Source organism: Scatophagus argus, chromosome 12 (assembly GCF_020382885.2).
Source record: "Scatophagus argus isolate fScaArg1 chromosome 12, fScaArg1.pri, whole genome shotgun sequence".
Classification (NCBI taxonomy): domain Eukaryota; kingdom Metazoa; phylum Chordata; class Actinopteri; family Scatophagidae; genus Scatophagus; species Scatophagus argus.
This window is the reverse complement of record NC_058504.1, coordinates 9447548-9461707: the sequence shown is the minus strand read 5'-3', so window position 1 is coordinate 9461707 and position 14160 is coordinate 9447548. Positions and strand designations below refer to the sequence as shown.

The 14160-nt window shown below is 40.7% G+C and overlaps 1 protein-coding gene across 1 annotated transcript; it reads right to left on the bottom strand.

Annotated features, from left to right (window-relative positions):
• Positions 1–126: 126 nt before the first annotated feature.
• f9a (coagulation factor IXa) lies at positions 127–4066 on the bottom strand. Its single transcript, XM_046407207.1, has 8 exons — positions 3908–4066; positions 3455–3636; positions 3355–3379; positions 3028–3141; positions 1850–1984; positions 1465–1757; positions 1207–1330; positions 127–835 (listed from the first exon to the last, which is right to left on the bottom strand). The coding sequence occupies exons 1-8, from the start codon at positions 3999–4001 to the stop codon at positions 246–248; spliced, it is 1557 nt and encodes a 518-aa protein (XP_046263163.1). The 5' UTR covers positions 4002–4066; the 3' UTR covers positions 127–245.
• Positions 4067–14160: the final 10094 nt, after the last annotated feature.

Genomic DNA, 14160 nt, shown 5'->3' with positions numbered 1-14160 from the left:
TTGAGTCTTCGGGAGACCACAGACAGGTACAGACACCTTTGTTATTGCAGAGTTTGAACCTATGACCTTCAAGTTTGTTGTGTTTTATCAGTTTCATGCATAGCATCCCAAATTTCTTCAACAATGTACAATTCAAAGCATCCTGTTTATTTGAAATTGCATTGAGTGGAAATGGATAATTTATTATACATGCAATATGTTTGTAGACCGGTTATATTTACTGCTAAAATATATAGCATATAAATTTAAAGATCTTCGTCATCCACAGCAAATGGGAGCGCACGTCTAGTTAATCCCATAACATGTTTTATCCAGTTGTAATAAAGGGACACCCGGGTGTACACACCATATTTCCCTTCCTTTGCACATTCTTCCCCCCAGCTCACAATACCCGTCAGGAACCACGTGTTATGAATACTGTTTGTGTGAGGTCCTCCACTGTCACCCTGACACGCATCTTTTGCCTCATCGTAGTATCCAGCGCAGAACATGAAGGGGGTGATCCTGGCACTGCTGCTGTGCTTACACTCTGTCCGATCTGTGAAGGGAACCTCGACCTTCTGCAGCGTGGCAGCCGTTGATCCAAGGAAGCGTGTTCGGCCCCAGCCGCTGACTGTAGCTGGGGAAGACTCCCTCACCAAGAACTCAATGAAAGCCTTGGGCCCTATGCAGATGGGCCGGACTTTTTTGGAGAAGATGATCGGGCTTTTGAGGTAAATCAGGGCGATGTCATGGTTGTACAAGCTTACGCTGGCGTTGTACAGGGGGTGTATGTGCTCCTTCAACACATCGTGATTCTGCTCTGCATCCTCGTGGATATTGATGTTGTGTTCCCCTGCAGGTTTTTGATATCAGATATCACTGATTCCTTCAAATCAAGAATTATTTCAAGAAACACTCAAACCTTTACACTGGGACTAGAATAGCATATATTTTTATTACACATTAATGTGTAGCTATTACTGATTAATCGACTGATCATTTGGTCTATAAAATGCTGGAAACGTGTCTAGTAAAAAAGATCTTTTCACATTGCTTGTTTTTACTGATCGACTGTGCAAACCGTAAGACTGCCACATAAGCCAAAGAACACCGTATCCTCTCCTGTGACAGTCTAGAACCAGGTCATGCTATTAATTGACCAATTGTTTGAGCTCTACTTTACACATAGCGACTCCATCACGCTTCAGCAGAGCTAAATCTTACCCACTCTGATGAAGAAGGAGTTGCGGGCCTCCATCAGGCAGTGAGCAGCAGTGATAACCCAGCGCTCACTGAGAATGGTGCCCCCACAGAATAACATGCCACTGGGACGCTCTATCAAGGCTACCTGAATAGAAGAGGAGCAGCAGAGAAGTTACAAGAAATTGAACACACTGCACCTGCTGTCTCCTCTCCCTCATGCATTTCCTGTAACAAAGTCTTGTGTGCTTCATTCTTCACATTTCTTCTTCCATACAATACCTGCCATGGGATCTCTCCAGGAATTACCACCTCGCCACCGACAATGCGTTTATTACCCCTACGCGGCCTCTCGGTGGGGAAGCCACTGTATACCCATAAGGTACTTCCTGTAGAGCCATTTGTGGCTGGAGAAGGTGCTGTGGTCCTGGCTGGAGTCGAGGGAGGGGATGCAGTGGTGGTGATGTTGGTCAGTGAGGTGGTGTTCTGCAGACTTGCGTTCACACGGCGCAGCAGAGACCTGGTGAATACTGAGCTCGCTTCCATCAGGGCGGTCCTGCCACACGGAAATTCAGCTGGTGATGAGAGAAAAGAGGAGTCACATTGTGGAAGCAAGAGTGGTTGTCATGATTTTTAACAGACATTTCATTCAGAAAGACGTCAGTACTTTCTGCTTCACATTTAAGGCCGTCCTTTGTCAGTCTGTATCCTGCTGCACAGGAGCACTTTGCTCCAAAGGTTCCCATTGACTCACAGAAGTGCATACAGTCTCCATTGTTCACGTCACACCTTTTAGCAATACCTGAGGAGAGAAAACACAATATTAATTCAAGCTCATCGTCTTATTACACATATGTAATATCATGCTGTTATAGTACACAGTAAGCTCCAGTATGTTTTGTTTTTCACGAGTGAAACGTGTTATCTTTTATTTGATTAAAGGATATAAGCTCACATGTCACAAGTCTCTCTTTAAACAATAGTGAGATGCACTCAGGAACCCTCAAACAGGTTTTGCAAGCTGTCCATTGCTTCTATTCCTACTTTACACTAAATGATCCCTTCCTGCTGTGCTTCCAGTGGATGTGGAGGGGGACAAAGTCCGGTCCACATTCTGTGCAAAAATGAATTCGGAACATTGTCTAAAGCTAAAATATGGTTTCAACCCAAAGTCGCATTCTTGTTTTGTACAAAGTCACCTCTTTATGTTTACCTGGGCAGCACTGAGCTGCAGGGGATGGACAGTAACACAGAGGGGGAGTTTGTGCTTAAAAGGCTGTAACATCCACTTAAAATGATCAGTGTGTAGGATTTCAGATTGAGACTATTGACACAATATTCAGTTTTTTAGTTTATGCTTTCCCTGGTGTGTAATCACCCGAATCTAAGAATCTTTGAGTTTTTTTGGTCTTGAAATTAACCTTTTATATCTACAAGAGAGCAGTTCGTCCTCCATGTAGTCCGCCATATTGCACCAGCATGTCCCTACAGCAGCCTGGTAAGAACAGGCTACACACACACACACACACACCCCCACACCGCCACAGTCAGATAAATGTGCGATTCAGGTAAATACACTCAGAGATGGCACTTTGGTTGCTGTTTTTAGAATCTCCAAAAGGACAAACAATCTAATTTTGTGACCTAAAACCAAGCTAACTCTGGATGCAAGTCACTGATTTAATTTAGAACAAAAGGGAAAAAAACGCATCTGGCTATTTATCCTTTGAGACTGAGATCTGATCAGATCAGATCTCATATTCTCGGACAATTTGGATCATGTGGCATAAAGATCTAATTTCTTTTAAGCCAATTTTGGAATCAAGTAACATGACTTTCACTTACCAATCTCGCAGTTCCTGCCAGTGAAGCCAGCCGAGCATGAGCAGCTGTAGGAGCCGAGCTGGTCTTTGCATGTCCCCTGGTTCAGACATGGGCTTGATTTACACTGATTGCCATCTGAAGAAATCCAGAAATCAACACATGAAGCAATGTTTGCTCTGGGAAAACAGAGACATGTACAGATAATAACTTACTAACAAGGAAGAAAACACAAAAGGTTTAAAGTCTAAGAAATCAGAGAAAAAAAGAGATCACATATAAGCACCATTGCAGCATTTTTACCCTTTTCCTGTGTGTGCAGGGAGAAGTCTTTAATTTAGATATTCTTACCTACATATGCCACCCAGAACGCCATCTAAAATACAGAGTAAAGTATCTGATGAGTATCGTCAGAAAAAAGTATCTAAAAACAATATAAAAAAATACTCACTGTCTTCTCGTCATCCTCGAAAACCTCCCTGGCCTCTTCCAGGTCACACACTTCCTCCATACACTCCCTCTCCAAGCTGCCTTCCAGCAGCTCCTCAAACACACCGGTGTTAGAGCGTTTGTGTCTTTGCAGAACACTGGCTGCTCCCTCACCGGACAGGAACACTGGAGCTGAGGCTGAAGCTGGGGTGAAAGTGAGGAAAAGTTAAGTATTGTCGCACAGAATATTTTTAAATGACCTTCTTCTCTATCACTAGTGTCTTTCTACTGTCTTCTCAGAGGCTACAGCAACGTATATGTAAAGTCCAAAGACATTTTTTTAAAATTTAAAAAGTAAGTGAAAAGGGCAGTCCTCCACCTGTCACATATTCTGACGGCGCTATGGACGCCTAAAGTAAACGTCAAATCAGACAGATATTAAATATGAGCATCATAAAGATCAAACATATAATACCTCCATAGACAAGCTGAAAGTCCAAAAGCAGCAAACACGAGAAAGACAAAGAAAATAGTGCCATTTCAAACAGCTTCAACGCTCTGACACACATTCACACACACACACCGAACTCCGAAACACTCCAAAGTACAGACCTCTGTTTGCACATGTACACTCACAATTAGTTGTGTGTTTGTTCAATGAAAAACATTGTGACTCTGTCTGATCAGAGCTAGTGTGCACATTCACATCCACTGAGAGACTTTGAGTGTTTGTGTTCATTTGTAAATGAACAAACAGTAGTGAAATCCTGGATTTTCACAACAATATGTCTCAACAGGTCCTTCAGGTTTACTGAAAGTCAGCATTATAAGCAACAAATATGATTTTGATATGAACAAGCCCCCCTACCCCCAAAAACTTATCTGTTTTTAAAACAACATTAAAAGAGAAAAGAATTCTGTCATTTCTTTATATTTCTCTGTTCCTCCGTCTCTAAATCCATTTTCTATGATGTACAAATAACTATTTGGTTTTGCTTTTTTTCTTTAAACCAATTTATTCTGCAGTGCTGAATGTTGTTTATGTCTGTGGACATTACAGATGTCTTTATAAATTCTCTTCACTGTGAATTGAATGAGTGATCTGTGCAGCTTTCTTGCTGTCTTGATTGTTTGAATTGGGCTTGAATTAGTCTGATATCTGTGCAATGGAATAAAACTTAAATCACCTTTTGAAGCTAACTGAAGTCATGCTTTTCTTGTTAAATCAAGCTTTTCTTAGACTCTTCCCAGTCCAGACTCATTAAAGGAACACGACCTGGTGAGGGCAGTCGTGGATCAGCGGTTAGGGCGTTGGACCCGTAACCGGTGGATCGCTGGTTCGATTCCCCGTCCTGGTGTCCATGGCTGAGGTACCCTTGAGCAAGGTACCTAACCCCCACTGCTCCCCGGGCGCTGCACGTGGTCGCCCACTGCCCCGGGTTTGCTGTGTGTGTGTGCACGTCACTTGGGTGGGTTAAATGCAGAGAACAAATTTCGTTGGAGTGAGTTCCCTCCAATGACAAAATATGTCACTTTACTTTAGATAAAATGCACTTTTGGTTTTACACCACAAGATGGCGTATGTACACCTCAGTTATTCAATATCACGCAACTCTTGTGATTGAAGAGTCAGTTTAGGTAACTAATTTAGGTAGTGTAAACTTGGTTGAAGCCAAATATTTTCTTGCCATTAGAAGTTTCCCCACTCTACTGTTTCTCAGACTAAACATGGTGGCGTGTTGCCACAGTCTATTTTTGATTTATCCTCCACATGGGATATTAAATTTAATTAATTTGAGGCTCTGATATTAAAACCATTTTCCATTAACTACAAACTGCTTTGTCCAGGGAACTGGATTCCATCCTCTGGTAAGCCTGTAGACCACCAGGCCCGTACTCCCAATTTTTAGAAGAGTTTGGAAATTTTTACCTCAAATCTTGTCACTCATTCTAATAAGATCTTAGCTATCGGTGATTTTAATATTCATCTGAACAAGGACTCAGAACACCTGAGCAAAGTTTTTTTTTTGACATTTATCGGACCTGCTCACCCTGGATTTTATTCTTTTCCCCTGGGACAGAAGTTTCACTCATGAATGTTTCTTCTGTCTCTATCTGCAGTGTCAGAGCACAGTCTAATTAAATACAAAGCAACTGCAATTTGTCTGTGTAGTGTCAACACTCACTCGTATTTTCACCACTTGTCACATTGGAACCACAATATTAACCGCGCTTAAGGGGCAATTACCTTCGGTCTGGGCTATTTTTATGACAGCGACAGAGCTGGTGGAAAAGCACTCGCAATGCTCTCTGATTCAGTTTCCGCTGTCTCTACCAAAATTAGATATGTTTCTAAACTAATACTTGAACTAATACTTTACTGTGTGTAATTTCAATCTGATATTGTCTTCACTAACTGACTGTTGTACTCTAACTTCAGCTTAAGAAACCACTCTTTGATCCAGGGTCTAATCTTCCAGTTGTTTCAAAAGTACTAAAATCATTTGTTTCTGTGCAACTTTTAGACCTCGTATTCAATAATAGTCTTTCTGAAGCTACTCTTAGACACCAAGGGCTTATTTGGCATTTTTATACTGATTCTCATTTGGCTTAAGTACTTCCAATCTGAAAGAATAAAGTGTATTTTTATTAACAGATTTAAGGGACTGCTAATCTGTGGTGAAAAACTGGATATAGCCTAATTTTCTGCTGATAAATTCTGATAAAACTGAGATGCCGGTGCTCGGCCCTGGTCAACATAGACACATGTTTATTTGATCAGATAACTGTGATTTGTTAACCTGCCAAGAATCTTGGTGTTACATATGATGATCAACACATTAAAGAAATCAGCACGTGGTGGTTTTGATGCTACAATATGTTCTGTGGATGCAGCATCTATAGAAAGTCTGGACGTCCTAGAAGAGGGAACCCTCTTTGGTTGCTCTTCCTGATGAATCTTTCATTTTCTCCTGGCTTTTGGGGTTAGTTTTCCTCACTCTAACCGAGGGTCTAATTACAAAGGGTGTCATACACTGTACAGACTATAAAGCCCCTTGAGGCATTGTGATTTTGAGCGGCATAAATAATGCTGACTTGACTGAAATGAAAAAATAAAAAGAAGATTCATGGATACTTTTATTTGTTTACATCTAGTAAAGCGATTTGTCTTTTGGCCAGTAGTCAATCAATACGATGATAATATGATCATATGAAGCTTGTGCTGAGTCAGAAGATTAAACTCGGTTGTCATTTTGTGGTCTGGCATGTAAAATGCACCCCATCAGTGGCTCTGAAATCCTCCCAGAGGGAGTCCAAAGTCTTCTCAAGTGTTGGCAACTATTGACTGGAAGCATTTATATTTCATTGAATCATTCACAGGCTGAATAATTCATACTCGAGTAATTAACACTGTCTGCTCAATACAAGAGTTTCTCAGTCGTTTCCAGCCTAGGTGCGTAGCCTAGTTGTAGTCTGTTAAAGATATTTGATGCCTGGAACAGCTTTCTGGGGTAGACATTTACATGTATTCCAACTGCAGTCCAAAACATGACTGCGTGTGCACTCTGCACTGCCCTCGCTGAGTCATATTTCTAAATGTACGTCTGTTGCTGAGCCTTGTGGAGAGGCTGTGGTCCTCAGAACACCAATGGCATACTTTCCGTGTAGTCTCTCCGCCTATTTAAATAGCAGATTAGATACAGACCATTTAAAAGGCTTACTATGGCATGTACAGGAGAAAGCAGCAACAAGGCTTTTTTCCCCTCCACTAGCACTGAGGTGATGATTTGTGAGTTGTGTGTATTAGTAAGACTGTGTTGTATGCTGTGGATGCATGGATGGAAGGAAGTAAAATTGTCTGTGACCTGACTATTGATTGAAGATCTCTCTGACTTCTCCATCTTCCCTCTTTCTTTGGCAGCACCACACAGCTGGGGAGTCTGTGTCGGCTCCAATTAGATTAGTCACCATAGTGGGAGAGCGAGTCAGGGCCTCGCGGATAATAAAACTGTGATGCTTGCTCAGTGCTATTGATTGTACAGTATCTCCTGGGCTGCAGGCTGCAGCCCATACCTCAGTCTTTCACCAGACACGAGGTGTCATTTGCACAGGGCTTATGTTCTGCTGGAGTAAAAGCTTTTTTCTGTAGTTTTCTGTATCAGAGTGTTTGTGGAGCTCAAACAAGAGCAGCAGATTTGGGAAAATCAGAGCAGTGACAATTACATATTAATAATTGTTCTTGTTCCAGCCAGTCTTCTGATATTTGAAGGCACAATCAGTGACTGCGCATAAACAAAAAGATAACCAGAATTAAAAGATGTCAATGTGTATCAGAATTGGGGAACAGGACCAACACTAGAAAAAAGCTAAGTTAAAAGTATAAAAAGCTTTTTGTTACATCGGCTTATATTTTGAATTATGAGAGGATGAAAAACTCATAAAAAGCATCAAGATGCTGACTGTGTCAATCTGGATTTATTTCGTCTGAACTTGTCTACAGCTTTTGCAGAAACTCTTTGTCCTCGAGCGACCTTGTGTGCTGCTCTCTGTGTGTTTTGGCAGCAGCTCTCATGCACACACACTACAATGACAGACACGTTGTTGTTTTATCCTAATCACACCAGTATAGCTGTCTGTGGTCTGAGTAATCTCTGGATTATACTTTGGTTTTTAATTGACTACAGAGTGAAACTTCAACAAAATGAAAGTGTTTGGCGAGTCTGTGACATTTTAAATGAAGCAATAATAATAATAATGACCTGAAAAGATCTTGAGGGCAACTGAGACGGAGTTCTGTTTAATTACCAGGCCATTCCTTCCAGGTGTCATGGTGGGACGGCACAACTTTCTTCAGGCCATACCTTGTAAATGTTAATATTCTTACATGTGGGTTTATTTACACACAGACGCAAGCAAGCAAAAGAAGAAAGCTAAGCCACTGGTGATGTGCAAGCCCTTCAGTCGGAGGAAGACGAGCTGCTGTCGAGGACATAACAGTAAGACAGAACGGGCATATTGTCACGTGTAGACAAATGAAACGATGAAATGTTTGTTAAGATGCAGAAAGGGCTTATAAACAGATGGTGTCATCATATTCACTCAGTATGAAATAAAAATGATTCTTCAGGGAAATAATCAGAAAGACATGTGAAACAGAAGGCCACACAGATTAAATTATGTTTAAAGGAGAAGTTTGACATGTTGAAGAATACTCCTGTTCAATTTCTTGCCGAGTGTTAGATTAGAGCGCTTCATACTCAAGGTGTGTCTCCCTCTCTCTCTGTGTGTGTGTGTGTGTGTGTGTGTGTGTGTGTGTGCGTGTGCGCGTGTGCGCTTGAGCTTTGCCTCTTCCCAGGCCTCCATGATGAAGAACAGGCTGTGTGGCTCAGGTCTGTTTTGGCGACACCTGGAAGTCGTCCTCCTGGTTTCCTCATTTCCTCATATTATGTTTATGCTCTTCAATCAGTTAATTAATGTTATCATCCTGATTAGCCATACTGCGAATATCACTTTGTTATTTGACATGACTGAACGCTGCTTCCATTTCTTGGGTGCAATTTCCCCCCAAATCAAAGGTCTGAGGACAGAGAAGTTTATGTGCTTCACTGAGCTCCTTGAGGCAGATTTGTGGTTTGTGATGTTAGGCTTTGTAAATAAACTTGACATGACAAGATCAATACCTCCCTCATGTCTGACTGTTAATTATGAAGCTACAGCCAGAATACTGGAAATCAGGGGAAACAGCTTACCTGTTTCCACATTCTCTCTTGTTAGTTCAGTCTGACCAAAAGCTGAGATGAGAAATAGAGGTGATTTTATGTTTTTGGACTGTTTCTCGGCCGGACACAGTGACGACAAGATGAGCCAAGAGAGCTTTTTCCCTCTGCTTGTAGTCATTGTGCTGATCTAAACTTGTCCTATAGCTGCAGCTGAATATTTAACAGACAGACGCACATCTTCTTAACAAACTCTCAGCAGAAAAGCAAATAAGTGTATTTCCCGAGATGTCGAACCGTTCCTTTAAAATATAACATATATTTTTGGTTTCTCAGGTCTCAGGAGGCAGCATGGTGATGTACATCTCTGAAATTATGGATGATTGCTGACATGGTCCAGACAGCAGAACTGAAATGCAGGCAGCTTTATTGTACTGGTGAGTAAAAAATACATGAGATATCTGTTTGATACCCTCGTGTTACTGGGTGTTTCTCACTACACTCCAGTCATCCAAGCTTGTACAGTAACATCCACAGGGAGCTCCTATGATGTGAACTGTAAAAAAAAAAAAAATAATAATTGAAAAAAGCACTGCAGGCCTCAAAGTGCAAATCCCCTCCATCATTCTGTACTCTGGTGAAGTCATTGACATTAATGTGATATTTGAGAGAGTCTTCTTTTGTTAATTAGTACAGTCATTTCTGCCTGATATTTCATTCCCCCACTTGCCCACCTGCATCCCCACCAAGCCAAACACTCTGACATTTTAACAAAAGGCTTGATATTTTGCTGAAGATGAAGATGAAGTGTTTGGATTTACTGCTTCACAAAACCAGTTACAGTCCAATGGTTTTAAATGAAGCGGAGGCCTTTCAAATTAAATCCTGCCAGTAAAGCATAAAAAAAAAAGAAATATGCACCTTGCGGTTGTAGCTGTAGTGCAGTAGATGTAAACAATATAGCATGACATTTGAAATGTCATATTTTATTGATTTGTAATAATCAGCGACTCAATGATGATCACCTCCTGCAAGAGGCGTTAAGACTTCCATAAATGATTTAAAGAGAAACAACTTGGTGGATTAATAACACTCTCTAATCCCAAGTAAAATCAAGAACTGAAATGACAGTAAAAGCCACAGTTACGGATTCCATATTTAACTTATTAAAGCAGATAAGGCTAAGTGGGTCAGTGACCCAGTATTTATGGATGCATCATTTATGGCTGTATGTTTATTTGTCCAAAACTTTTCTTTCAAGTAACTAAATGTTCAGGTGGGGGACGAATGAGGATGAATTAAAAATAATCATTAGAAATAATTTAGCACCTGAGTTTGCATGAATATGGGTACTTATCCATGCTCTTGCCAGTAGTGAACCAGAAACGCAGCACAACTGTGATTCCCTGGGAAATGAAAGCTCGGCTCCAGTCCTGGTCCTGTGAGCCGTGATGCAGCCGACATGACAGACGCTGCCGGCTCGATGATGTTCGGTCACCGTTAATGAAAAATGGAGCTCAAGTCCCTCCTGGTCAGAAAGGGCACGTGAAGCTTACTGTTTTCCTGCTGAATGTCAAAAATGAGTTTCCAAAAAGCTCCATTTGACAAGGCCAATGAGGTGGCAATGGGCAAAATGACTCTTTCACAATAATAAATCAGTTCAGGCTTTGCGCTCTTTACATAGTAAAACATGCTTCAGGTGCTAATAACTCAGTGGACTGAGGAAGACGTCATCGCCACGAGTAAATGGCAGAGTGTCACATGGACCAAATACATGTAAATTATCTGTCCCACAGCAGAAATATACTCTGACTGTGTGACATGAGAGGTATAAAAATGCAATCTGGGAAGCGGCCAAGTCAATTATGTGTTGTGTTATAGGGAGACGTGACAGAAATACGACATCATCTCACACCTTTCAACCCTGACCTCTTTGGCGTTGAAATAACTTGTTGACCTTCTTCTGACCTTTTGGAATGGAGGTCAGTGCACCTCAGATAAATGAGGAGGTGCAACAGTCCTGCAAGTGATGTGGGACAAAATCTATCATGTTTATGTGCGAGCCAATGGAAACACGTGGACAAGCAGACACAAATGCACAAACATTTGTATGGCCTTTATTTTCATTTTCAGTCCTTGGTTTCACTCGGAAGCATTTGCGACTCATTTCGTCGTAGTCATTTATCATGACAACATTTAAATATTTTCTGTTTGCTTTCCTTGAAACCTAACACATATGACGCTGACCTCTTCTGTATAATGCGGCACAATCTTATCTCTACTTCCTTAGTATGAACCAGCATTTTTTTAAATTTAGGTTTCATGTTCTGTGTTTGCTGAGTAAATCCACAATTTAGTCAGTTAACATACAACTGATAAACCTGTAATTCTCTGATAAGAGCGAATGTCACAGGACGCTGTGATTCATGTAACCTGTGGCGCATTTTGAGTGTGAGACAGAAGATTGCGATAATTCTCATCCATATTACACACAATACAGACACAGACTGGGCAAACACTCCTCGACCGCCAGCTTTTATCAACCGTCATCAGCACCCTGTAACAGAACCAGCCTGATTACCTTATCAGCCGCACTCAGAGCTCGGATCAGGCTAACACCTACAATCAGAGTCAGACAACTAACCCTGCTGCAAAATAATGGATGCATTAATCAACCTCCAACGCCCCACTGCCTGAATGGTTTTTAGGATTGATCCCTCCCGGCACCCATACCAGCTCCTCCACAATTATCACCTTTGGGTTTTTGTTGTCGTTGTTTTTTAGTCCAGGCAAGTTACAAATCAAGGAGCTGCTTTGCTGTTGGTCCAGGGTCAATCTCTGCATCTCTACAGCTGATGTGTAAGTCAGTTCAATGAGCAGACCGGGTCGAGTCAGGTGGTGTGTGTGTGTGTGTGTGTGGGGGGGGGGGGGGGGGTTTGTTATCCATGGAAACTGGAAAATTGCTTTTAAATCTGACTTCCATGATGAATATGCACTTTCAGCAAACAAATAAATAAATACATTTGGATGTAGCCTTTTGTAGCTCTCCGTAGTTCTCTCCCGCCATCTTTCAGTCAGTCTCTTTGCCCACAGTAATCCCTGTGCATAATTTGACACTGGGAATACTGGCAACATGCTGTCACAAAGTCAACCTGTCACAAATCTAAGACAAGTAAGGGTTTGACTGCCACCAACAAGTAAAATAAATAAATAAATCTACTGCACTCCTTAGTATAATTACTCATTTTGAACTGAGCTGCGTTTAGTTTTTCATCTGAGCAATTTAAAATGTCAAATCTATTTGATTTCTATGTTTTACAAATATTGGAAGAAACCACAGTGCTGTCTTGAGTGATTGTTTGTGACTGGAAAGTTACACTATTTTGTCATATATTGTCCTTGTTTGAACAGAAATAAAAAAAAATAATTGATTTAAGAAAAAAATTAACTGCAATCCTCCCACAATGGAAACTTGTGAAATTTATATGAATATGTAAAGTAGATACAAAATAAAAAACAAAAACAACAAATAACATTTATGTTAACATTTTAATAAATGTTTCTTAAACCTTTAATTATAGCAGAAACAGTATGCTACCTACTGCAGCATTGTTGGTTTCACACTGAACTTGAACACTCTCCTGACGTTTGCTTCATGAAATATGTGACACAAAACAACAACTAAAACAGACTGGTGATGGTGCATTTACTGGCAGAACTCCTGCAATCAGCAGACAAACAGAGGTGATTCAAGGTTGTTTTGTGGCACTGATGGACACGGCCTGTGATGTGACATCAGAGGTGACAGTCAGGAGATTGTTTTTGTAGTACCAACTTGGCTGCAGGCCTTTGCTTTAAACAGACTGGGGGTGAATGTAGCACTCGGTGGAGATGCCCTGCTGGAAAGGTCAAAGGGGGCCACGGGCCATGGACACAGTGGGAACACAACCCACTGACATTTACGCTCTCTCTAACACTTACTCTTTATACTTCATACAACACACACGCACATGTCCTAGTGGTGAGTCAAGTGAGAAGTCACCCACACCTTTTGGGGTCTGATGACAATAAAATAACAATATATTACAGTTAAAATGCTGCTTAAGCATGTATTTGTAATTTAAAATATATTCATTACTGCTTCTTCATGAGCTCAGCAGTATACACTGTATACCACTGATGGACTTGTGTTATGTATTTTAATGGCATCGTGCAAAAACATCCCAAATCTGCACTGTATCCAAGGAAAAGTTGCAACAACAATATCATGAATTTCTGTCCATGACAAATGACAATGAAAGAGCAGTTCCCGTGTTTAGTCAGGTTTTGGCTCAGTTTATGGGTTTAAGTTGAGTTTACATATATATGAATTTCATGGTTAAATTTAAATTTCATAAAATCCAGATTTTTTTTTTTATGGTTAAACCTTTAACATTTGTGTCTGGGTTTTTACTTACTGCTTACTTGCAGACAAGACTCAATCCTTATTTAATAGATGAAATGTTTTGATGATCTCCTAGTCCCCCCCCCCCAACACACACACACACACACAGGTATAACCTCCTTGACCCCTCAGCTGTGCGGTCAGCTACTGTTGACTTCTACAGCTGCTATCATAAATAATAACCTTACAGCCTCTTCCTGTCAGTGAATGCTAACGACCAGTCCAATTTGAGAAAAAGGACTAAATCAATATATTTTCTCCAAAAAATAAGTCTAAAAAAGGAGACTAGCAGATGTGAAACTACGCTTTATTAGCAACAAAAGCTCAAAAGCTAATGCAAAAGCTCAAATATCTCGGTAAAGGAGTGCAATACCAACTGAGACAAATAGGAAATATAACAGGAATAGCTCTAAACTGTAACAGTCAAAGATAAAAATGTATATGACCTGCCAACATAGTATCAAATAGTATCATATATAGTACAGTATATAGTATATAATTCATCATAAATCTTGGCTGCAACTATTCACATTAAATAAAAAGTGTGCAGAACATCTATGCATTACA

Bases quoted from the DNA above. Each gene is read 5' to 3' on its own strand.
- f9a (XM_046407207.1), bottom strand. From the start codon at position 4,001: ATGTGTGTCAGAGCGTTGAAGCTGTTTGAAATGGCACTATTTTCTTTG. The intron at 3,380-3,454 runs GTGAGTATTTTT...TCTGTATTTTAG, and splicing joins TCGAGGATGACGAGAAGACA to ATGGCGTTCTGGGTGGCATA. The intron at 1,331-1,464 runs GTATTGTATGGA...TCTTCTATTCAG, and splicing joins CTGGAGAGATCCCATGGCAG to GTAGCCTTGATAGAGCGTCC.